This window comes from Mercenaria mercenaria, chromosome 17, assembly GCF_021730395.1.
Source record: "Mercenaria mercenaria strain notata chromosome 17, MADL_Memer_1, whole genome shotgun sequence".
Classification (NCBI taxonomy): Eukaryota; Metazoa; Mollusca; class Bivalvia; order Venerida; family Veneridae; genus Mercenaria; species Mercenaria mercenaria.
In genome coordinates, this window is record NC_069377.1 from 59,723,833 (window position 1) to 59,748,880 (window position 25,048).

General features: G+C 33.6%; 2 protein-coding genes across 2 annotated transcripts in view; one reads left to right on the forward strand and one right to left on the reverse strand.

The window, feature by feature from the left end:
• LOC123536112 (LIM domain only protein 3-like) overlaps positions 1-4,404 on the forward strand; it is a 154,348-nt gene extending 149,944 nt beyond the window's left edge. Inside the window, exon 5 of the mRNA XM_045318936.2 lies at positions 994-4,404. Within this exon, the coding sequence (XP_045174871.2) occupies positions 994-1,183 (190 nt within the window). The 3' untranslated portion in view covers positions 1,184-4,404. The remainder of the gene's footprint in view (positions 1-993) is intronic.
• A 13,204-nt stretch (positions 4,405-17,608) lies between these two features.
• Positions 17,609-24,988, reverse strand: LOC123536191 (uncharacterized). Its single transcript, XM_053528304.1, has 7 exons — positions 24,872-24,988; positions 23,588-23,749; positions 22,896-23,077; positions 21,891-21,962; positions 20,823-20,922; positions 18,565-19,244; positions 17,609-18,034 (listed from the first exon to the last, which is right to left on the reverse strand). Exons 2-7 carry the CDS (start codon positions 23,736-23,738, stop codon positions 17,894-17,896), a joined length of 1,326 nt encoding a protein of 441 aa, XP_053384279.1. The 5' UTR covers positions 23,739-23,749; positions 24,872-24,988; the 3' UTR covers positions 17,609-17,893.
• Between the last annotated feature and the right edge of the window lie 60 nt (positions 24,989-25,048).

Here is a 25,048-nt window from a genome sequence, read left to right on the forward strand (position 1 = left end):
AGTACAGAATTGGTCGTTTGTTGGATGTGTAACCTTTGGTGAACCAGTATAGAATTTGTCATTTGTTGGATGTTTAACCTTGTGTGAGCCATAGTATAGAATTTGTCATTTGTTGGATGAGCCAGTATAGAATTTGTCATTTGATGTTTAACCTTAGGTGAACCAGTATAGAATTTGTCATTTATTTGATGTGTTACCTTAGGTGAACCAGTATAGAATTTGTCTTTTGTTGAATGTGTAACCTTAGATGAGCCAGTATAGAATTTGTCATTCGTTTGATGTGTAACCTTAAGTAAGCCACTATAGAATTTGTCATTTGTTGGATGTTTTACCTCGTGTGAGCCATTATATAGAATTTGTCATTTGTTGGATGAGCCAGTATAGAATTTGTCATTTGTTTGATGTGTTACCTTAGGTGAGCCAGTATAAAATTTGTTATTTGTTGGATATGTAACCTTAGGTGAGCCAGTATAGAATTTGTTATTTGTTGGATATGTAACCTTAGGTGAGCCAGTATAGAATTTGTCACTAGTTGGATGTGTAACCTTAGATGAGCCAGTATAGAATTTGTCATTTGTTGGATGTGTAACCTTAGGTGAGCCAGTATAGAAATTGTCATTTGTTTGATGTGTAATCTTAGGTGAGCCAATATAGAATTTGTCATTAGCTGTATGTGTTCACTTGTTGAAGGTAAAACAAAAGTTTACTAGTTTTCTTATCAGACATCCATGTTCCAGCAAGTTGAAATGGAATTCTTTGTCAGATATGCTAATTCAATGGGTTATTGTCACATGTATTATTACAGTTAGAATAATGGGTGAATCTTAATGGCACAATTTTGGCCTTTCAAAGCTTCTTCTTTGACAAAGTAAAGATATTTATTACATCAGATACGAGCAGTTTTTGTGTTTGCCAATGACTGCATCCCCTTTATATATAACTTTTTGACACTTTTTATTCACTTTTTCCATTTCTTTTTTTTTTTTTTTCCAGGTTCTGTGTAGGGGACAAATTTTATTTGTGTGATAATAAAATACTGTGTGAGTATGACTATGAAGAACGTATGGTGTTTGCGAACATGACTTACAACTATAACGCATTATCGCAAATCAAGCGACAGACCAACAGTTTGAGTGACGATCTATCGAGCGGGTACGGGAGCCCAAGTCCAGGATCGTTATAGTTCTAGATCTCTTCAATGGGTTCAAGAGTCCCAGCCACTTGATCATAATGTAAAAGACATGTTTTGCTGCACGAGAAATGTGTTTAAATCGTTACGTTGTTGGGATCACCGTCAGTACAGTATATAAAACATCTCATTAGTGTCGAATATTAGTGATATTACATCTAGAAACAGAGACCTGAGTTCAGGATATTTTCACGATTTGCTAATTATTTTGTTGATCGTTACACTGCAGGTATTGTAAAGGAGATTTCTATCTTCTTTTTAACAAACACTTGACAATAGTGTGTATCATTGTTGTAAATGCATTAAACACATGTTCCTGGTGATATTTTGTGTGTATCTACAAAGAGGAATCATCAGTTTTTACATCTGCCTTTATTCAAAGACCATGTTTTCATCCTCAACATGGAGGCAAGAATTTACACCACCAAGCAGCATACATCTTGTTAAAATGAAAAATAGGACGTAACATGTTTTTTTTTAAAAAAAAAACAGCGGAAAAATAGTTCATGTATTATGTGCATAACACAATTTTTGTATATACTTGCACAACTGCGATTTTGAAGTCCTTCCATTGTTTTCTTAAGTGACTGTAAAAATTCAGCTTTAAAATTTATTTGATGTGCGTTCATGCACAAAGACAAAGATATTACTTTTATATCATTCCTAATGAATAGTAGTGATGTATTTTGAGTTACAGTTGTACATGTGTTAAAGGCCACCTCTATGTAAAGTCTAGTACAAATGTACTATAAAACATGCTTATGAAGGCCACTGTTTCACCTTCCTGTTAAGCTATAGTCAGTGTAAGTTCACCTGTACTGAGAGACCACCCATCAACAAAGACCACATTTTTCATTTCCCAAGAGTGGTATTTACAATCAGGTTTGACTGTACTTGATTGAAAAAATCCACTTAATGGACACAATGGTAGAGAATAGTGCTTGCTTGCAATTGGCTTTCAGTGATTAATCTTTGTACTGGGCTAGTCTTTATACTGGACTAGTTTTTGTACTGGGCTAGTCTTTATACTGGGCTAGTTTTTGTACTGGGCTAGGCGTTGTACTGGGTTAATCGTAGTACTGGGCTAGTCTTTGTACTGGACTAGTTTTTGTGCTGGGTTAGTCGTTCTGCTTGGCTAATCATAGTATTGGGCTAGTCTTTATACTGGACTAGTTTTTGTACTGGGCTAAGCATTGTACTGGGTTAATCGTAGTACTGGGCTGGTCTTTGTACTGGACAAGTTTTTTTTACTGGACTTTATAACTGGTTTTCCATTTGAGACAAGTTTTATGGATTAAGTATTTACACTGTCAGTAAAGCACCTTTTTGTCTGAGATTTTTTTTCAACATAAAATGTAGCCATGCCAGTATTGAACAGAACAGTACAAACATATCTGTATGTGGGCATGAAATTGAAAATTGATATATTGTCCAAGCCCATCAGTAAATTTCCTTTAATGAAAATGCACACTTTCTTATTTATTGATCTTGTGAGTGACCATGTTACCCCATTGAAAGAAGAGTTAACTTTTAGACCAACTGAAAAGGAAAATTTATTTATATTTATTTTTGGACCCTGCTGAAATAATCATTGATTTTTGAATCCACTAAAATCAAAAATACTATTGCCTCATTACAGTTATATTAATGAAAGATACTATATATTATGTAGGTTAAGGGTATACAGTATTTACTCACCTACAAGACAAAGTTTTTCTCATTAAAAATTAGACTTTATGTGTTGCCTGAGCTAATAAGCAAGTCATTGTCATTCGGCTAAAGTATTTATAAAAGTGTCTGCAAAATACTGCCAATAGGACCCCGTCATAAAGAAAGATCGTCTAATAGATGGGCAATTATGGTACAAAGTTAAATGAGCCGTGCCATGAGAAAACCAACATAGTGGCTTTGCGACCAGCATGGATCCAGACCAGCCTGCGCAGTCTGGTCAGGATCCATGCTGTTCGCTTTCAGATCCTATTGCAATTAGAGAAACTGTTAGCGAACAGCACGGATCCTGACCAGACTGTGCGGATGCGCAGGCTGGTCTGGATCCATGCTGATCGCAAACCCACTATGTTGGTTTACTCATGGCGCGGCTCAAATGTACTAAGACGGTGTTTGTATTATAAAATTAATTGTTAATTATACATGTAGTTTGTGATTTAAATCATATATTATTTCATTTGTATATATTGCACATGAATTTTATCAGATTAAATTTTGTTGATGGAATTATAAAAGCGACATTGTGAATATCAAAGTGTGATTGAGACAGATACAAATCCGGTCATATTGATTTTTAAGGTGACCAGCAGTAAATCCCTCCTTTTTTGTAAAATTCCAGGCAGAATTTTATTCAACATTCATTACTTTCTAACTGCCTTTTAACCTATGCCAGTCAGATAAAGTGTATCGGTGTATAGCACCGATACAGGCGAGGCAGTCTTTCCTTGGAAGAACCAGTACAGGCCTCTAAGTAAGGTGGGAGACACTCAAGAGCATCTCAGAAATTTCCAGTGTCTGGACCGGGATTCAAACCACAGACCTCTGGATTGACAGTCAAGTGTGTTACCGCTAGACCACCGGCTCACCCAAATTTACATCCAATACAAAAAAAACAAAACATAAAGCATTCCTTAATTAGGTTACCTAAATGTTAATCAGAGGCATTAACATACAGTTGAACCCGTTTTAATGGCCACCTGTATTTAGTAGCCACTTGTCTTATGCAGCCAGTCAGCAAAGTTCCCAAATTGATTTTTATGCCCCCGAAGGGAGGCATATAGTTTTTGAACCATCTGTTGGTCTGTCAGTCTGTCTGTCAGTCTGTCCGCAATTTTCGTGTCCGGTCCATATCTTTGTCATCGATGGATGGATTTTCAAATAACTTGGCATGAATGTGTACCACAGTAAGACGATGTGTCGCGCGCAAGACCCAGGTCCGTAGCTCAAAGGTCAAGGTCACACTTAGACGTTAAAGGTCATTTTTCATGATAGTGCATTGATAGGCGTGTCCGGTCCATATCTTTGTCATTCATGCATGGATTTTAAAATATCTACGCATGAATGTGTGACACAGTAAGACGACGTGTTGCGTGCAAGACCCAGTTCCGTAGGTCAAAGGTCCTAAACTCTAACATCGGCCATAACTATATATTCATTCAAAGTGCCATCGGGGGCATGTGTCATCCTATGGAGACAGCTCTTGTTTGTTATAAGTGTCAGTGCCTTGACTGGCTGCTAATACCAGTTTGACTGTACATGTTATACACATAACCTTACATCAGACCATTGCTTCGGCTTGGACATTTTCCTATTGAGCCAGTTTCCCAGTGAAACTCTGTAATATATTCACACATGATTGCTTAGATATTCTTTATGATTTACCTATTTGACATACAGGACAGGCCTATAGTATGGCACAGTTTAGGACACAAAATTAAACTTGTATCAAGCAGCTTTTTTAAGGCAAAGGAGCCACACAATCTGGCTGTTTAAAACAAGTTGGAATTAGAACAAAAAATCAATTTCTGAACTTGGCTGATTGACTGCTTAAGACAAGTGGCTGCTTAATGCAGTTGAACTCTTTTTGTATAAATGTCAAAATGGCTTGATATTTAATAGTTCTGTTTAAGTTTAGGACTATATGTCATAGTTGTTTAAGTATATTTTTGCCAAATTTATGAATGAGTTTAAGAGGTTTTTATCATAGTGCTTTATTTTTAAATTCAGCATAATTACATTGCAAAGTATTGCAATACAGAATTGGTGATATTTCGTGGGCTGAACAGAAAACTGGTATAACTTCTTTATTTATACGAGATACACCAGTTTTCCGTTCAACCATGGATTTATCGTAGTATGATTAATTTGGGATATTATTATGAATTGAAAAAAACTGTAATTTCCGCTAGTATCACTGACTGTCCTTAATTTGATATTACTTAGAACGCTAGATTGATGTGAAATCCATATTGCTATTAAATTTTTGATTAGAGAATACTTTATTAGAAAAATAGATGAAAAAAATATTTCTGAAGTCATTTTCATTTAATTCATTATGAATTTTTTATTGTTTATTCAAGAAAATATGCTTCAGCTATATTGCCTTTTGTTAAGGGCTTCCTTCTTCATAAATTGTGATACTGTAGATTTGGGTAACTTTTGCATAGGCTCTATTTGGCGATTTCTTGGTTAACAGCATTTAATCTACAGTGTTAAGAATTCGTAAAACGTGAATGGGTTTTAGGACATGATGCAGATATTCTTGATTATTCAGAATTTGTGAGTGGCATTATTCACAAATATTTTGAATTCATGAGTGGCATTGTTATTCACGAATATTCTGTATTCGTGAGTGGTATTATTATTCATGAATATTCTGAATTTACATGTAGTTTTGTTCACAAATATTCTGAATGCGCGTGTGGCATTTTTATTCACAATTATTCTGAATTCACAAGTGGGATATTTCACGAATATTCTGAAGTCATGTGTGGCATTGTTGAGGTCTATTAGCAAAAATAAAGCGTTGCAGATATTATCCAATCCACAGTATTGCTACTGATTTAGGGAGACAATACTTCTGTAGAAAAAGGTAGTGATATGATTTTTGATATAGGTCCTGGGGGTATCTTGGCAAAATCCACTTATATCTATCTCTCTTCCACAGAAAAAATTTAATTTCCTCCTATTATTTTTGTGTAGTAAGGGGACATAATTTCCCCCATCCATTTATTTGCTTTTAAATGATCCATGATATGGAAAAAGTATTTTTTGGTCATTGCATAAATCAGTTACCGTTTATTTGGTACTTTTGCTATTTTTTTTGGCTTTTATTGAGGGGAAGAGGAGACTTGATTTATATTTACGAAAGATTTAATTTATATTTACGAAAGAAATGTAAAGAAAATTTTTTAGGGCTTAAATACATGCCCCGTTTTTGCAAATTAGAGAAAACACAGTATTTGATGTATTTTCTTCATAACAATTACATGCATTTGATTAAAGTTTGAACTGTTTTTGGGATTCTCCATTCACGTCTAGAGCAAATGAATCTTTAGAATTGGGTTTCATCCTTTTACAGTCTCTTCAGGATTTATGTATTAAATATCTGTAAAGAAAATTGGAAACATGTACTAGTCAAGATTTTAATTAACTATTCAATCCTTTCAAACAGTAATCAGTGTATTTTAATAGACAGAAACCTAATATTTTCTGAGTTCAATAGAATACCTGCCTTTAATTCCAAGTAAACACCGTATAATATGGCAAAAATGTGGTCAAATGTGAATGCATGTTTTATAAAGTCAGTGAGTAAATTTAATGTGTTTTAAATTATACTCTGCTAATTAATTTAATAAATCTGAAATCTAATTAATTTTAAGGTTTTTGTTTCATTTTTGACAGCACACTCGATAAAAAAATTTTGTTTATTGGAAAGAAAAACGAATTGAATGCACCATGTTTTCTATGCGCAAAACATTTTGGATCAAAATATCTTGTTAAAATAAACAGGCTTTTGATAGATCTAAATCAGAATAAATAATACAGGAAAATAACATCTGTACCAAATTTTATGAGAATCTGTCTAGTATAATGGCTGCAAGTTAAGAGATATGTATTGTAATTTATTGTTTTATTAATAAAAGGGATAACATTTTTTTCCCAAGAATATATATTCTGAATGAAAGAAATATCTTTACGTTCATCAGAGATATTATGTTATTTACATACATTATACTGTAGAAAAAATAATGTATTTCACATAATGTTTATTATATAAAAAAAGCTGAAATCTGAAATGCTGTGCAGGTATTTTGAAGTTCTTCTTCAGTAAATTATTTTCCTGAAAGGAATTCTGCGAAGATGTAGAAATATATCTACAGTAGAGAAAAATATATTAAAAATTTAATTATAGTGTCAGTAATTATTATTGACCCCTCATTTCACAGAAAACTACTTGATACTGCAAAAAAACTGTGCATTTATTTATCATATTCATAGTCATTAAAACAGGACATTGAGGACTGAATGTCATTGAAAAACTGTGTACTATTTTTAACTAGTCAACTGGCCATTAAGGAATCATACATTTATGTCTGTTAAATACGTTACAGCTAAGCATTGGGGTGTGATATGCATAAGAAAATACATATTTTTCGTGGCTACGTCCTTGGTCAATAATATTTTTCCTCGTGCATATCACCTCATATTGCACAGCTGAATAGCCTGTAAATGTATAATATTGATACACATAATGTCGCAAAATTTTATTAACAGAGCTATATTTAGATTCTACATTTTGTAATTGTTCACTCCCTTAAGGCAGTGGATCTGTAATAACAATGGGTAATTTTTGTTTAATAATGTTTCCTTCGTTTGTGAGTTTGGCATTTTCTGGCTGTCACTAAACCATTACTTGTAAAAGTTACATTTACGGCGGAAGCATGTCAAAATTACAGATGTGAATACGAAATAGGATGGAAATTGCAGAATGTTATTACGGGTGTACTAATTTAAGGAGCCTATGCCAACATGTGGGGAAGTTGCTGACTTAAAAGCTTGTTTGAATTTTGCGTATTTTCAGGAACATAACTTAGTTTTGTGGCTGCTACAGTTACGCAAAATAACTGGCTGTTGTTCGATAAGACTGTAGCTTGTTTGAACTAAATTACAGTGTCTAAAAATCTTTGGAACACACTGTATATAACCTAAGTGAATAAATCATAATGTAGTATTTTAAGATATCTATAGAATTGCAGAAATGAGAAATTGTTAAGGCATTTTTTTGTTGTAGTTTGTAATAAATCTTGGTGTCTCTGAAAAAATTCTAGTCATATAATGTATTGTTAAAAGTTAATTTTATGATGCACAGTTTCATATATACAGTCCCTGGCATTACCACTGTCAGTCTGATTTTAAATGTCACAAAACACCAAATATATATAATTAGCCACATAATGTCATTTCATATTTGAAAGTGAAGAAAATGACTGTTACAGTTAAAACGAGAACACATACACATCTATACATTTTTGTTTGTTTTTTGGGGCTTTTTTTTAACACACAGGTAAATGTTTTTGCACCAAAACTAAAACAGCAACAAATTATCTTGGCCCCTCTGTAGCAAGACAAAATGGTTTAATTTCATAACCATGATAGCTATATTTTTAGACACATACACACTGTATTTCCTTCATGTGTTCTTTTACTGAAAAAAATTCTTTGCACACACACAATTTAAAACATATTACGTACTGTGCAATTATTAATATCTGTGGGGACTAGTTATGTCTCCCACCACACATATTGATTTACTCCAGTCTGTGTGTGTGTGTGTGTGTCTGTCTGTCACAAAGCTTGTCGGCACTCTAAGTCAAACATTTCTCACCCGATCTTCACCAAACTTGCAGAAAATGTGTCTGACCATAAGACCTTGGCCAAGTTTGATAACTAGCCAAATCGGCCCAGGCACTTTGGAATTATGGCCCTTGAATTACCGTAAAATCCTCGGAGCGCATGCGCTTTTGTGCACCCAAACCGTACCCTATACTACTTTTATTAGTAGTATAGGGTACGTTTTGGGTGCAAGAAAGCGCATGCACAAGTAGTATAGGGTACATTTTGGGTCCAAGAAAGCGCAGACTGACTTACTATTTAGATGATTAGGCAGTTGTGGGAGACATGCGCTTTTCTCAAAAGCATCTCTAGTTTTTTGTGGATTTCGTGGTTGAGTAATTTCATGAAATTAAATCCCAACAAACAAGTGGAATTCCCTTTTATAAAGCCACAAATTTTCCCTTTTATGAATCCACAAATTTAATCACCTTGAAACTGCTGCTCTTGCCGAAACCACACAATTTTGAGCCCATAAAATTAAATGGTCTCAGTATCAAATTTCACTAAAATTCTTGGAGTAAAAATTTCCTGTTTACAGTCATTTCTTTGTTGCTTTTATGTATTGTCTTGAAAACAAGATCAAATTGTTGAGAGAAAATGTGAATGTATCTGTAAGAAATGTGAACTGTGTTATCTAGACTTTATATTTAGGCAGGTCCAAACTTTACCTTTTATTCAGAAATTCTTTACATGTATAATTAGAATATGAGTATATTTATACTGTTAGCATAATAGATAAAATAGTTCCATTTGCTTGTACCTATATATATAGCTATATCAACTGCATAGTTTTCTTATGTAGTTGTAAAATTGCTTGCCAAAGATTCTAGTCAGTTACTGATCATTCAGGATAATGTGTCAATTGAGTTGATCATAATTTATATATATTATATATAAACAATTATATATAAACACATTTATTTTTCATATTTGATATGGGTGAACACTGCTTTCTTTCTAGCATTGAACTGTCAGTTAGTACAATGTAACTTGATATTTTCTTGTTAATTAATTTGTTCATCCATATGAAATAATAAACTTTTTTACATCTTCACAACTGGCACATTATCCTAGATTATTTATACAATGTATTATGGGTAGTTTACTGCTTGTGATAAAAGGAAGTTGAAATCCATTAATTAAAACTGTTTTAATTAACAATTTAGTATTTGACTTTGTGTAGGAAAAGTATTTAACAGTACAGTTCAGTTCCTTGTTGTTGAAGAAAGATCATAATATACAGATATTTCTGTCTTATTTTTTGTAACCTTATTTCTATATCTTGGGTTAAGGATGCAGATATGCACATGTACAGTTAATCAGTTGATTAAAATGACCCATACAACACTGGTTCTCTTTAGGATATGTGCGGTACGCAGTTAAATTGTGAAATGTCTATTTTTTCATATAAGTATCTTCATATGAAACTTTCTACAGCAGTAGTTAACTTATAATAATGAAATATGTTGCCAGATAAAGTTTGATGTATACAGACCAAATGTATGTGTTTAGAAGGACTAATAATAATAGAGTTTAGATTTATACATAATGACTAAACTTGAAGAAATCCTGGTTCCAAGATTTTAAACTTGAGTTTGCAGACCAGTCTAAAACCTCCAGCATCTGACTGGTTGATTCTGAATTCAATTTTGAAATTGACCAATGAAAAACTGCATTTTTAGTCTGGTTATATTTTATAACCATGAACACTGCTCTGTTTGTAGGGCAATTTTGACATGTGCATGCATACTGCATACATCAAATAGACTGCAATGTTAACAATTTATGAGCTATAATGAAAGTACTTGGGAACCTTTCCTGGTTCTTGTCTAGTTCTAAGATGAAATTTTCATGTTTGTTTGTATTAGAAAAAACACAAGATTGTAATCAGATTTATAAAGCTATATACAAACTATGACATGCATGTTTATATGAAACTTGATTGATTCATTATGAACATAAAACACCTGTTCTTTGCTAATTGAAGTTCCCATCCAAGTTTATTGATATTATCAAATATTTGGAAACCCTCTAACACCAAGAAATATTAAATCTTATAACATTTCACTTTTAGCATAGAAAAATGTAATTAACAAATAATTACTGAGTTATGTTAAACATTCATTGCCAGATTTTCAAAACTACCAAGAATTGGAAATTATTGGAAAACACATGTATTAATTAATTTTAGTTATGCCTTTCATTTTAATTAGTGTTGTAAATTGCAGGACGGGCTTTAGAAATTAAGTTTTATGAGAAAATTGGAAATTGTTTAGCTTGAAGCATTTTAATTTTAATGGGGAAAAAATAGAGCCAGGATACAAATGCTGTGTTATACTATCAAGATATTCAGCTTGATGCATTCTGCTGTTTGTCAGGACTATTTCTTTGGGAATTGAAATTGGAAGAAGGAAACAAAAAACAAAACTACTCTGCCCTGTATTTGTAGTAAAACTCTTGGTGATAATGTTTGTGAAGTTTGTTTATTTCTTAGAATTTAGGAAGGACAAATTCAGTATTACAGCCTTTTGGTAATATTTAAGAAGTACTACGATATGAAAACAGTTTGTGGGCAAGAAATTACATGGTTTTCACTAAAATGTATGTTTTATTCAGACACAAATTTTTATGCCCCCAAAGGGAGGCATATAGTTTTTGAACCGTCTGTCAGTCTGTCCGCAATTTTCGTGTCCGGTCCATATCTTTGTCATCCATTGATGGATTTTCAAATAACTTGGCATGAATGTGTACCACAGTAAGACGACATGTCGCGCGCAAAACCCAGGTCCGTAGCTCAAAGGTCAAGGTCACACTTAGACATTAAAGGTCATTTTTCATGATAGTGCATTCGTGTCCGGTCCATATCTTTGTCATCCATGGATGGATTTTCAAATAACTTGGCATGAATGTGTACCACAGTAAGACGACATGTCGCGTGCAAGACCCAGGTCCGTAGCTCAAAGGTCAAGGTCACACTTAGACATTAAAGGTCAGTTTTCATGATAGTGCATTCTTGTCCAGTCCATATCTTTGTCATCCATGGATGGATTTTCAAATAACTTGGCATGAATGTGTACCACAGTAAGACAATATGTCGCGCGCAAGACCCAGGTCCGTAGCTCAAAGGTCAAGGTCACACTTAGACGTTAAAGGTCATATTTCATGATAGTGCATTGATGGGCGTGTCCGGTCCATATCTTTGTCATTCATGCATGGATTTTAAAATTATTGGGCATGAATGTGTACCACAGTAAGACGACATGTCGCGCGCAAGACCCAGGTCCATAGGTCAAAGGTCCTAAACTCTAACATCGGCCATAACTATTCATTCAAAGTGCCATCAGGGGCATGTGTCATCCTATGGAGACAGCTCTTGTTTAATTTGATTTTAAAGATATGGTTAAAACGAATTTTATCAGTCTGTTGAGATTAATTTCGTGGATTCACATAATTATGAAGTCACGAAAATTTGTCCGTCATGAATATTAATGATTACACAGTATTTCTGTTAAAAATTCTCAGTATGTTTTAAATAGATATGGAAGCTTACTACATGAGGGAGACACATTTCCCAGGGTTCACTTAGTATTGACAATGTTTTATCATTTACCATGTTATTGAAGGATACAAAATTAATAAAACCCTACAAGTTGCTAACTATCAGACTATATCTCTGTTTACATACAAAGAGTCTTTCAAAATGCATAATACATTCTCTAGAAGAAAAAGGTCATTTCAGTAAATGATTTTCACCCGTTTTCATAGTTTCAGTGAAAGATCACACCAAGAGAATATTAGATGCAATGAAAATAAAGATGATGTTAAGGAGTGAATAGAGTTTGATTTTACTTTCATATTCTTTCTATGGTTTAAATATTATTTTCCCATTTTATGTTACCCAAAGTCACCCCATCTGGTCTTATCAATGTCTCAACTGAAACACCGCCCCCATACAGTTGGAACCAGCTGAGACACTGCACCAAGTGTCTCCTATTCCATCAGAGTAAAACCCCTCCCCAACCAATCTCAATTATTGAAAACCAACCTTATCCAGTCTCCCAACCTTTCTATAAGTGACTGGATTTTCTATGAGAAACCAACTCCACAGAATTATAATTTCTGGAATGACACTTCTTAAGATAAATTACAGACAAGTATAATAATGACAAAATGCATAGACACTTCCTGTAGGGTAAATTAAAGTCACCGCTTTAAAGACAAGATGCATAGAGCTTCCTTGTAATTCCGTGTTACATAGCTATCCTTTATTTTATAATTAGTATTTCATTGAAATTAATGATTTACTCTGCATTTACTGAGTGCTACTTTTGCCATAATGAAACCACATCATGCAGTATTTTCATTAGTGAATCTTCAAAGAAAATTGCACATTGGTAATTATAGGCAAAAAGAGAGGAAATAACAGCAAAATAGGCAATCGTAAATTCATGTGCACGTCACTTTCAAATTTAAAGTTTTACTAATGACGATGTACAAATAGAAGATCTGTTATCAGATTTAAGAAAATTTGAAAATGAAAGGTAAAAAATTCCTGTTTTACATTGAAGAAGGAATTAATAAAGAGCTGAATTTGATGTTCTACATTTTCTTTTCTTGACATGAGGCTGATTTGGATGTATTGATGTATTCAAATTAGTCTTGTATTGTATTTTGATGATCTTAAATATTCCACAAAAAAAAAATTAAAATTAAATATTTCTGGTACTTTTATTTTCTTTATGTGGATTTTTTACAAATAAATCTTGCAGTTTTATATCAGTTTGTCCAGTGTAATTGGACTTATTTATGGCCAGAAGCATTCAATAAACTTTAATATTTGAGCACAGGACTAAAGTTGATTTTGAAATCACATCAATTTGTCATATAATACATTTTTCTCTTGCTGTTGTACATTGTATTTTCGGTGGGGAGTTGTGATTGTGGTTTATATGAGGGGATAGGGCAGGACTAGAGGGTTATATAGGAGATGCAAGGAAATGATGTACTGTTTCATGCACAGAATGATTCAGTGAATTTTCACATGATGATCAGGATTGTAAGCAGAATGTTAGATTTTCATTGAAGTTGTGCAGTGTATAACATAACTGGACAATACATGTGCTAAAGATTTTTGAATATTTATAACCAAGGGGTGTAACTCAGTTTTATTCCACCATTATAATGTATCAGTTTCCTCCCTTGAAATGTGTTTTTGTTTGGGACCAATAATGTTGTGTACTGCCATGTGGTAAAACTTGGTTTATGTTATTGCTTAGGCTTATCTTTAGTTATGTTGTCCTGAAGAAAAAAAACATAGTCTGTGTAATGCTAACATGTAAAGTTGTGTGATGAAAAGAAGAAAAATTGTATTTTCATCTTTAGAATATCTTTGTGTTACTTGTTTAGTTGTTATATTTACCAATGAATAAGTTTGACTGCTATGTTTTGCAATATCAAATTTTGTTGGCACATTTTTCTTCAAAAATATTCATTTACTAATGATTTTTTAAATCATAAAACAGTAAATATCAGAATCAGACAGAACTTGAGGAAGCTTTGTTCCACAAACGCTACAGTTACGTGCCAAATTACACTTCACAAAACAGTTTTTTCCCAGTTAAAACTACTACGACACTGTATTTTAACATGCATTCATAAAAAAGATGTAAGAAGGAATAATACATTTTCTTATCTATGAAATTTACTTCCTTCGTTATTTTTCATGAAGTAAATTTTTGCACATAACTGTAGTTTAGTGTAATTCTGTGGAGAATATTAAGAAAAAAAAACTGTTAATAATCTAAGCATAATTAACATTGCTAAGTCTGTGTACAGTATGTTCTGTTTTAACTATATTTTAAAGGCATGGTAAAAAGCTTCTTTGATTTTAATGTTTGAAATTATGTGATGTATATTGAGACGCGCCATGAGAAAACCAACATAGTGCATTTGCGACCAGCATGGATCCAGACCAGCCTGCACATCCGCGCAGTCTGGTCAAGATCCATGCTGTTCGCTTTCATAGCCTATTGCAATTAGAGAAACCGTCAGCGAACAGCATTGGATCCTGACCAGACTGCACGAATGCGCAGGCTGGTCTAGATCCATGCTGGTCGCAAAGCCACTATGTTGGTTTTCTCATGGCGCGGCTCATTTTATCTTTGATAGTATTATTCTTAGGATTTAATGTATTTAATTAAAAAAATATTGGAATTATGGATTTGTGAACTTGTTTTGAAATAAAGATATTGTTTTAATTGAACAAGAGATTTTATCTTGTATTGCCAACATATTTATATATCCATCTACCACCCAGCCAGTGAGTCATAACAGCCAATAAGTAGACAAATGGCCTGCCGACTGACTCCTTGAACATCTTTGCCTGTTTGGACAAACATATTTCTCATGAAACTCTTGGTATATGCTTGCCTGTTCTAACACAGCTAAAATACTTCAAACGTAACTTCAGCCCTGCAAGTGCCATAGAGCTTTATGTGACACACGTATCGTACAAGTGGGGAATTCCCATAACTATATTTATACAATTAGAAATACCTTTTAATGAATTCTCTAAGCAATATCTATTATTCAGATCTGAGATGCTAGGTGCATAGTGTGGCATACTCAATGAGCTGTCAAACCCTAAAAAATATATACTTTATAATAGCTAAAATGCCAAAAGAAGCAGTAAAAAATGCCCAGGAGTCTAAAACAGGCCAGCCGCATATGTGTATTTTGCTTTATAATTCCAGTATTTACCAAAGCATATCGACTGGTTTGGCCAAGATGTTCATACTTTGACGAACCCTGAGTTTATCATTTTCGTAGTCCAAGCCCTTGCTAACTATTCTGCTAAAAGAAGGAAACGGTTTAAAATGTCAACAGAAGAGACTTCATTTCTGTCTGTATTTTCTGGTCTTAACCAGCAAGAGGGAACTGTGTCTCCCATTCCAAACCTTCCCCTTGAGTAATTTCAAAATTGGTCACTATGTTCCTGAAGGCTACCCGAACATCTAAACATAAAAATATCTAAGGTAAAGGTCTTGACCAATCACCATTCGGATCAAACAGAACAATCTGATTCCAGCAAAGCCAAAGGTAGGTGTCACATTTGCCTCCCCTAGCTAGTCTAGGCTGATACTGCTGGAAATGGTACCAATTAAAGTTATCACCCAACACTGAAAATAGGAAGGGAAATAAGTCACAACTGGGAGTCAAGCTAGTCAAATATTCAAATCAGTTCTAAAACTGAAGAAAGTATAAATGATAAGAAATGAAAGGTATTTATTGCTTGGTATATGGTACAAGTCCATGGTATGAACAAAGGAAATATAGAGGATATAAAAAATCAGTGTATGATCGAAGTGTTGATCACAAAGTGAACACCACACACATCATTGTCATCAGTTGGTGTTCAGAAGTAAAAGATATTTTGAGCTTACATGTACATAAAAAAATTCTTTCCACTGCATGATTTTTCAGTGGTTTTAAGAGTTTTTTTTCCTATTTTACCTGTGCAACATCACGTACAAGGTCAATGTTGTGCACTAAGTCATGGCATCACAATGTTTGCGATGAAAAAACTTAAATAGGTTTATGATATTAATAGATTTCTTTCACAATTTAATATGCCAAGAATATATTTTATGCACTCTTTATCCTCTAGGATATTATACGAGTGTCTTTTTCATATTGAATTTATTAAATGTGACGCTCTGCCGAGCATTTTATCAATTTTATTCAAGGGATTTAATAATTCAATGTGGAAAGGCACACATATATTATTCTTTTTATCACATGTTAGCTTTTCCTGCTGAAACATCAAAATTTCCTCTTTCTTTACCTATCAAAGATAGGTCAATTTGAACTTAAAACAGCTTTATTACACTAATGTAATATCAAAATTATGCAATGGCTTTATTTCACTCCCACAGGGTCAATTATGTGATAAATTATATTATTATGTAGTATTTTGTTACATTTATGTCTTTACTGCTTATTATTTTAGGTAAGAACTAAGATTATTTTCAATCCCTATTCTTCTATGTTTGAGTGCAGTTCTGTATCAGTGAAGTTATGTTATATTCTAACACGATTCGATTTGTTTCCTATTAAACAAAGAAGGCAGAAAACTGTGTGTTATTTTACAACAATTCACAGTTCTGACGTCACAATTATTACATCATACTATCCAACAGCATAGCGGCGCGTTGGAAAAGAAACCAAAAAAAAAACAGGCAAATATTTGATGGACGTCGTCAAGGATATATGTAAAAATCCTTGGTAACGTGTTAGAATCGAAATAGTATATCTCATTTAGTGATTTGCTCTTGAGTAAAATCATTGTTTGTCGTTCAGATGCATATTATTATATCACTTGGATATAATTCCTTCGCATCTGAACTCCAAACAACGATTTTATTCAACAACAAATCACTGGATGAGATATATTATTTCTTAAATAATCTCACTGTTTGAAACAGTTAAATTATCAAATATGTTACAATAAAGCACTGACAAATACGAAATAACACTGTATTTTCTGCCAGCAATCTTCCTCACTTCTCAGTAACTGTGTAATCATTATTTACCCTGCTAAATTTCTAAAATGGACTGGTCTATCATTCAATTTGGGCAGTACCATTTATTATTCAAAGGGGTGTTCACTGAAAATTTATTGACTGAACAGCGACTAGTGTAGATCAAGATGAGCCTGCACTCATCTTGGTCTGCACTGACCACAAAGGCAGAATTAATTGCCACCAGCAGGCTAAAGGTTAATATTTATGGGGAACTAATTTTTGTGGATTTCATAATTCAGTTAATCCATAAAATTTAATCTGAGTGAAAAAGTACATATTTCTATTCATTTTATGTTCAAAAGTTGAAATCCATGAACTCATTTCTCCATGAAGAAGGCGTTTTGACCAAACCAAGAAATTTCACCCCCATGAAAATGAATCTTTCACAGTTTGTGAATGTAAAAAAAAAACAAAGAGAGAACTACAACAGAACTTGGCTTTCCTTCTTTAATTAAATATTATAACACAGAAAAAAAGGTAAAATATCAAAATAAGTGTTCATAAACAATTCAAAGTCCAAACTATAAAACTAGACAAAATAATGATTATAATAAAAATGTTTGCTTTTCAGCTTGAAAATAAATAATAATGATGGTGATGATGATGACAATGATAACATATATTAATACAAAAAATCAAAGACATTCCTTCCTTCTGCACGAATAATCACAAGTTATGTTTGGAATGTACATGTTGCTAGTGGACACATAAGGTAAGATCACATTACCACAGTTTGTGGTTTCACATTCAGTTTAAACTGTTGTAAGTCCTCAGAACTAAACTTTGGTGCAAGAACAACATTATCGTAGTCAAAATCCTCGTCTAGCTTGAACGGCTGTATGAGATCTGTGCTCTCCACCTATAACATACATGAACATTTTTCAAAGTCTATTTAGACGTAAGTTTTGAAAAAATAATTACCTCAGTTTTGTATAAAAGTAAACAGAATAATAAAATATGAAGCCATGATAAAAGGTAACTTTTCGGCAGAAAAAAAATCTTCACATTCTGGAGCTATGTAAGAAACTTCAAACATCTGCTGTCTTAATTTCCTACTTATGCCTTTATCGTTATGTTCTATTTTCTGATATTCACATGGTCCCTTGAACATTAAAGACTTATATAGAGAAATATAGCTACCTGTCTGTAGGATAAGTCTTGAAGTCCTGATAAATGCCCATGATTAAATACTGTAAATTTTGGTAGTCATAATAATATATGTAAAGGAGGCCAATGGTGAATTTTTATTCTAAATCTTGTGAAAGGATAATGACATACGATTCTATGGCAGCCTCAGTATTTTGTTTTTATTATTTTTATTTTTTTGAGAAAAAAAGTCCATATATTATCAGTGGCTTTAATATCTGTATGCCTCAGTGATATAATTACCTGTGTGTCTGTACTTGTAGATGTTTCCCTGAAAGTTGCTTTAAAGTCGAGCAATCTGTCATTTTCACTTCCTGGTTCATCATTCCTTTCTTCTACCTGACCAGGAAACACTATCTTATCTATATCTATATCTCCATCCACAGCTTTCTGTTCTACTACACTTTCCTCTGACTGAGCAATTTGTACATTACCCTCGGAATCTCTCAAAGTATTTCTATAAATATCATCCAATCTGGAAATTCTATCTTGCTCAGCCCTAACATTTGGTCCAGCCATTGTCTTTAAATCCTGTTCACTTATTTTTACTTTCACATCATTTTTCTCAGAGTCATCATGTAAAAGACTAACTGCATCATTTTCATCATCATCGTTAAAGTTCACTTCTTCAGAATCTGAAACTTGTTGACTTGGTTTTTTATTTTTATGCAAAAAATTTTGAATATCCATTTCTGAATTACTTGCTCCACTCTGTGATGTATCAACAGGTTTGCCCTCATTTAGTTCATTCTGTAGATCAGCAAGAAAATTCATCAGTAATTTGTCCGTTGATTTCTCATCTAGTGACAGCTGTGTCTCCAGCATGTTTGTGGCATCACTGTCATCCTGAAGTCTACTTGACGCTGCTGTGACAGCAACCTCATTTTGTTTCTCAGATGCTGCAGTGTTGCTAGTAGATTTACCTGTTGTGAAAATATGTTAAGTATCAATATACAAACTTCGACAGTACATATAAAGTCTGCATATACCCCCCCTCCCACTGACTATTACAATTCTTCAACACAGTCAAACCTGTATTAAGCAGTTGGCCAAGGGAGTTACACAATGCAACTGCTTAAGACAGGTGACTGTTTAAGACAGGAGGATATTAGAACAAAATGTCAGTTCTGAAAGTTAGCGGATTGGCTGCTTATGCAAAGTGGCTGTTTAATACAGGTGGCTGCAAAGGTAAGATTAACTGTATTTCTTAAAATGTATTAAAAAATTTTGAAATGCATATACTTTAAAGACAGAACTTGCTTCCTTCCTACCTAGCAGGAAAACAGCTACATCATACATGCGCGCCTTCTGACATCATAATTTTTAAATCAAAAACTACATGCAGGAGTTTCTAATTAACAATGTCTTTAAATATTTCCTCATTGTTGGCAAAAAAATTATCTTATGATGGTATGTCTGTCTTTGTCAGACAGGTATTTTCACAACCCACAGGAAGGCCAGGATAAAAAATGTTGCTTAAGCTTGATTTCTCATTTCATGCTGTTCCTTCGGTTGGGAAAACCTTGTCTTACACGGACAAACATATAAAATCCTTATAGTGGTTTTAAATCTAGGGACAAAACAAATATTGTATAATTGAGCTTAGAGGCAAAAATATCAATTCTGTATAATATGGCAATAAATTTGGACCAACGGCTATTCAAAAAAGCATATCAGACAAGTCAATATACAATTCCAGTTTGCTGGAACAAGTAATGAGAAAGAATCCAAGTATGGATAGTACAGGTAACAGTTTAAATAATCATTTTATTCTTTGTCTACATTTTCATGCCAAAAAAAGGTCAAACAACACATGCAGGTGACTGACGTGACTTGTAACAAAACATTTATACAGAAACAGTGTGGCAGATATTTACTGACCTTGAATTTCATGCAGATAGTTTTATTAGTCAACGTTTTTTATCTGTTATTTGTAACAAAGCTACTGAATCACCTAATATGCAACATTTCTTATCCAATGCAGAAATTTATTAAACACCTTAGAATATTCTTTTGGAAATACAGCATGCATTTCACAGATGAATATAAAACCTTGTATTAAACTTCCATTGGATACGGCAAAATTTTCAGTGGTGGGACTACTTTCTTTTGATCTGACGTCAGATATGATGTAAAGATAAGGTGTCAGTGTTCCATGCCTCAAAAGTTCACTGTTTCAAATAAGTTTTTCAGTCTTTTTTATCTAAATTATAGTCACTTTTGGCTGACAATACACTAGAAAAAGCTGTATGTATATGATAAAGTGTCATTAAAACAGCACCTTAATCTCAAATGATGTACTGGGCTCTCATGGAGTTTGCAAGGCCAGACCACACTCTGCACAAGCATCTCCTGGCCAAGCAATTTTACTCAAGTGGAATACAACGTTGCAGACCAAGACACTGTTTAAATAACTCTATCATATTGTATGGTCATGTCATGCAAATGTAAATAGCCGACTGGAACAGCAAACAAGCTAAAGAATAAATACAGAAATTTACCTGTAGTAAAACTAGCTGTATAACTTACAGCTGATAAATCATCAATTTCTTCAATGTCATCATCATCATCATTAGCTACAGGATCTACAAAGTTATCGAACTGCAACACAAAAGCATAACTAGTTGATTTCTTACTTATTTTCATGATATTGCATTTTGTAGAAAGGGAATATCAAATTACTATATCCATAATTCATACATCATCATTAAAATTACAAGTTGCAAGAAACATTATGTTTTCAACAAAAAAGTATTTTTGTTTACAAAATGTCATAAATACAGAAAATAACTGAAAAAAAAATTCTGCTTTCTGTCACTATAACATTAAAATTTCATTTGTTTGGTTTAAAGTTATGTCAACACAATTAAGGTCATATGGTGACTTTCTAACTTCAATGGTGGAGGAATACCAGTACTTTAGATGCCCCTTTGGGCATTATGCCCATTATTTTAGGCATAAACTGGTACACTGGTAGAACCACTGGCATCTAACAAGCCATGTAGATAGCTTTCTCATACTGTAAATTCTAAATCTAAAATTGGGTTTCAAACCTACAGTGGTGATGGACAAGTAATTTGGAGCAAGAAACCATGGCCATTTGACTATGGACAATAGCAATGCAGCAGTACACTGGAACCCTTCTTAATCAAACAGCCTCCGAACCAGAGTAAAAGTTAAGTTTAGAGGGGTTTTAGGTTCAGCAGGGAATTCTTGGTGGACTGTAAGCTGCATTATATAATCTGTTACACAATCACCAAGCAACATGATTCATTCTAAATCCTGACCTTGTTTAGTTACTGTATGAAACAAAATATCAAAGTTTTTATGGATATATTCTACCAAATAGAGTAAATTCTGGTAATCAAGGTAAAAGGTCAGGCCAAAACGCTAATTCCTTCAAAATGTTCAGCTTTCAGCAGTAATTTTGTTGCCAAATTTCAGGAGCCACAAAATTCATTCAGTTTGGAGAGGTTTCTGGTTTTCAGGGGTTCCAGTTTAGAAGGGTTTCACTTTATTTTATCTGTTTTTCCTCAATATATATCCTATAATAAAGGCAACTACTTTACCTTGACTAATGAGCCAGTCTTGATGACTTTTGTCTTGGTCATTCTACTGGTAATGTCTCCTTCACACAGTATCTGTAATATACACATAAAATATACCCAGTGACAGTTCTTGTCATATCCCTCTTTGAGGCCTATCATTAAAATATCTTATTTTCCAATCTAACGACCCATGCCACTGAAGGCTGGGTAGTAGGTAGGTAGGAAAGTAGGGACATTTTAATACCATTCTTTGCGTTTATACACCTTCAATTAAATACTGGCATTATGTAATGTATGATATAATATCGTTCTCCACCTCATGTATATCTATAATAACATGTTTTTTTCAGCCAAAATATCAGCTCCCGAAAACAACTGATTCTCCTCTAACAATTTATGCTGTTAAGGGCTGGGCAGGTAGGTAGTCCATTCTATTAGTTTATATACCTCCAATTACATACAGCCTTAATAAAATGTATTCAAGAGAAGCAGTAGTGGTTAAGTTGTCAGCTCCTCAACCCGGGGGCCGTGGGTTTGAGCCCTACTGGGGGTCATGATCACACCTCACAAGACACCAGTATTGGTTTTTTCATTAAGCAGACTCTAAGAGTGTTTCAAATAAGCTTGAAGCTGTCATCACAATCAAGCTAAAATAAATTAGTAGATACACTATAAATCTGTTTCCACCTCCTACATATCTAATAACACCACCTTTTCAGCCAAAAGCCAGCTCCTGAAAACAAGTGTTGAAAAGGAAATCAAGGAAAAACCTTGATACAGAAACAGTAATGCTACGAGGCAGAAGGTTTTTGAAATATTAACCCTTACATTTCTAAATTTCTATAATGAGCTTGTCCATCTTTCAATCTGGACAGTACCATTAACTGTTAAAACGGGTGTATACCAAAAAAATTAATGACTGAATGGTGCACAGTGCAGATCATGATCACACTGCACTGATGTGCAGGCTGATCATGATCTACGCTAGTCAGAAAGGCAGAATCAATCCCAATTAATTTACGGTACCTCCTCCTCTATATCACATGATGATGATGACGACACCTCTGGTTTACTTTCTTTATACACTGCCTTGCTGCCATCCTCTGGCTTTGGCAGTTTCACACTGGCAGAGGTAGATGTGGTTTTGTTCATTTTATTTGCAGCTCTCTTTGGTTTGTCTTTCTTCCCATCTTGTTTCTCTTGTAGACCTGCAATAAATGAACATGTATAAAAATAAAAATATGCTTTTGTCTTCATACTGTTAAGCTTGATATACCAGAAGTAAGATAAGTTGTCTGGAAATTATAAATCATTTTTTGTACAGAAATAAGAAAATTTGAGTGGAACAAATAAATTTATCTTTTTGTCTGGAAAATAATTAAAATAAACCTGTCATTTTTTTCTGGAAATAATAAAATTTGACTGGAAATAATAAATCAGTCAATTTTTTGTCTGAAGTAATAATTCAGTCAAATTTTCAATTGGAACAATAAATGATTAAAAACCACTAATTTTTTGTCTGAATTATTTATAATAAATCAGTCAAATATTTGTTTTGAAATAATAAACCAGTAATTTTTTTCTAGATACAGAATCTGCTACGAGACATATTGCTGAAAACAAAAACTAACATTAATAATCATATGAAATATAACTTCTTTTGTAATCAACCTAAACAAAATTAGTTACATACTATTCATGTGTATAAATACAAATACCTTTTTTCAGGTAGGTAAAGCTGTTGAGAAAGTCATCATAACTCTGCACAGAATTTCCCATGATCTTATCGAGGGCACTATACATTGTATCATCCCGGTTATTCTGACGGTTGTCCTCTGATGGTGTTGGAGATGGAGTGCTTGTTGCCATGGTGACTGAATCTAGTAACAGGAATTATTTTATGTATGGTTAGTCCATATAAAATATTAAAAAATAATTCTAGCATAAATATCTTTTGCAATGAGCAATCAAACTCTTAATAGGAAAAACATCTGGGTGGCTCTCTCTCGTACTTTTAGCCTAATTCGCACGCTTGCTCTGTAAACTTAACCTACGCAAAAAAAAAATCATGTTAAATTAGGTACGAATTGCTGTGTGTACGAAACGACCACTTATTCTAACATGTTACATCTACATCTACATCTACATGATACTTCCAACAATCATTAACGATTATGACTGGAAGGCGCTTGTCTGGGCAGTGTTAAAAATGAGAAAACTCATTAGGTGCAAAGAATAAAAATTACTACAGGTGCTAAGTTAAAAAACATAGTGAAGGAAGTTACTGCAGATGTACAGTGGCCAGCCGCTCAGCAAATATGTTGAGGCTGGGGCTGGACTGTACATATTGGGGAAGGCCATTCCATAGTCTGATTGTACGGGGGAAGAAGGAATTCATGTGGTATTGAGTACGGGACTGTGGAATTAGGTAGTTCAGGTTTCTGGTCGGAGTTAGATGGTTATGGTCGATGCATACATGATTTGTTCGGATTTTGTAAAAATAGATGAGAGAAGATTGTATGCGCCGTTGTTCTAAAGTTTGCCAGTTTAGGGTGTTAATCATCTGGGTTACACTGCTTGTATAGTTATAGTCGTTAAAGATAAACCGTGCAGCTGATCTTTGCACTTTTTCGACTTTGTATGAGAGGGACTTTTGCCAGGGGTGCCAGATGGATGAGCAATACTCGAGTTGTGGACGGACATAGGTGTTATAGGCTTTCTCTTTGACCTTTTTGTTTGTTGTCTGAACATTTCTTTTGATGAATTTAAGAGAGTTGTTTGCTTTAGAGGAAATAGTATTAATATGTTCAGACCAGTTTAAGTCTTTAGTTAGTGTAACACCTACGTATTTAGCGGTATCGGTAGATTTCAGTTCCTTGTCATGCAGGGTGTAAGGAAACATGACAGGGTTTCGTTTGCGTTACGCATTTAAAAGAATATTATGTCATAATTTTGCCATTTCATGAAATATTATTTTTTTTTCAATTAAATTTTACACTTACAAGAAGGTTTACGATTTAAAAACTGAACCCAATGCGTACTGGAAGAGTAAAAATGCGACTAAATTTCAAGGCCCAAGTTTGAATGTCACTTGGCAGCCATGTTGTTTACATCTACAGGATAGTTCAACATACAGATTTTTCATTTCATGTTTTTAATAGAAAGAGAAAATATCTGAA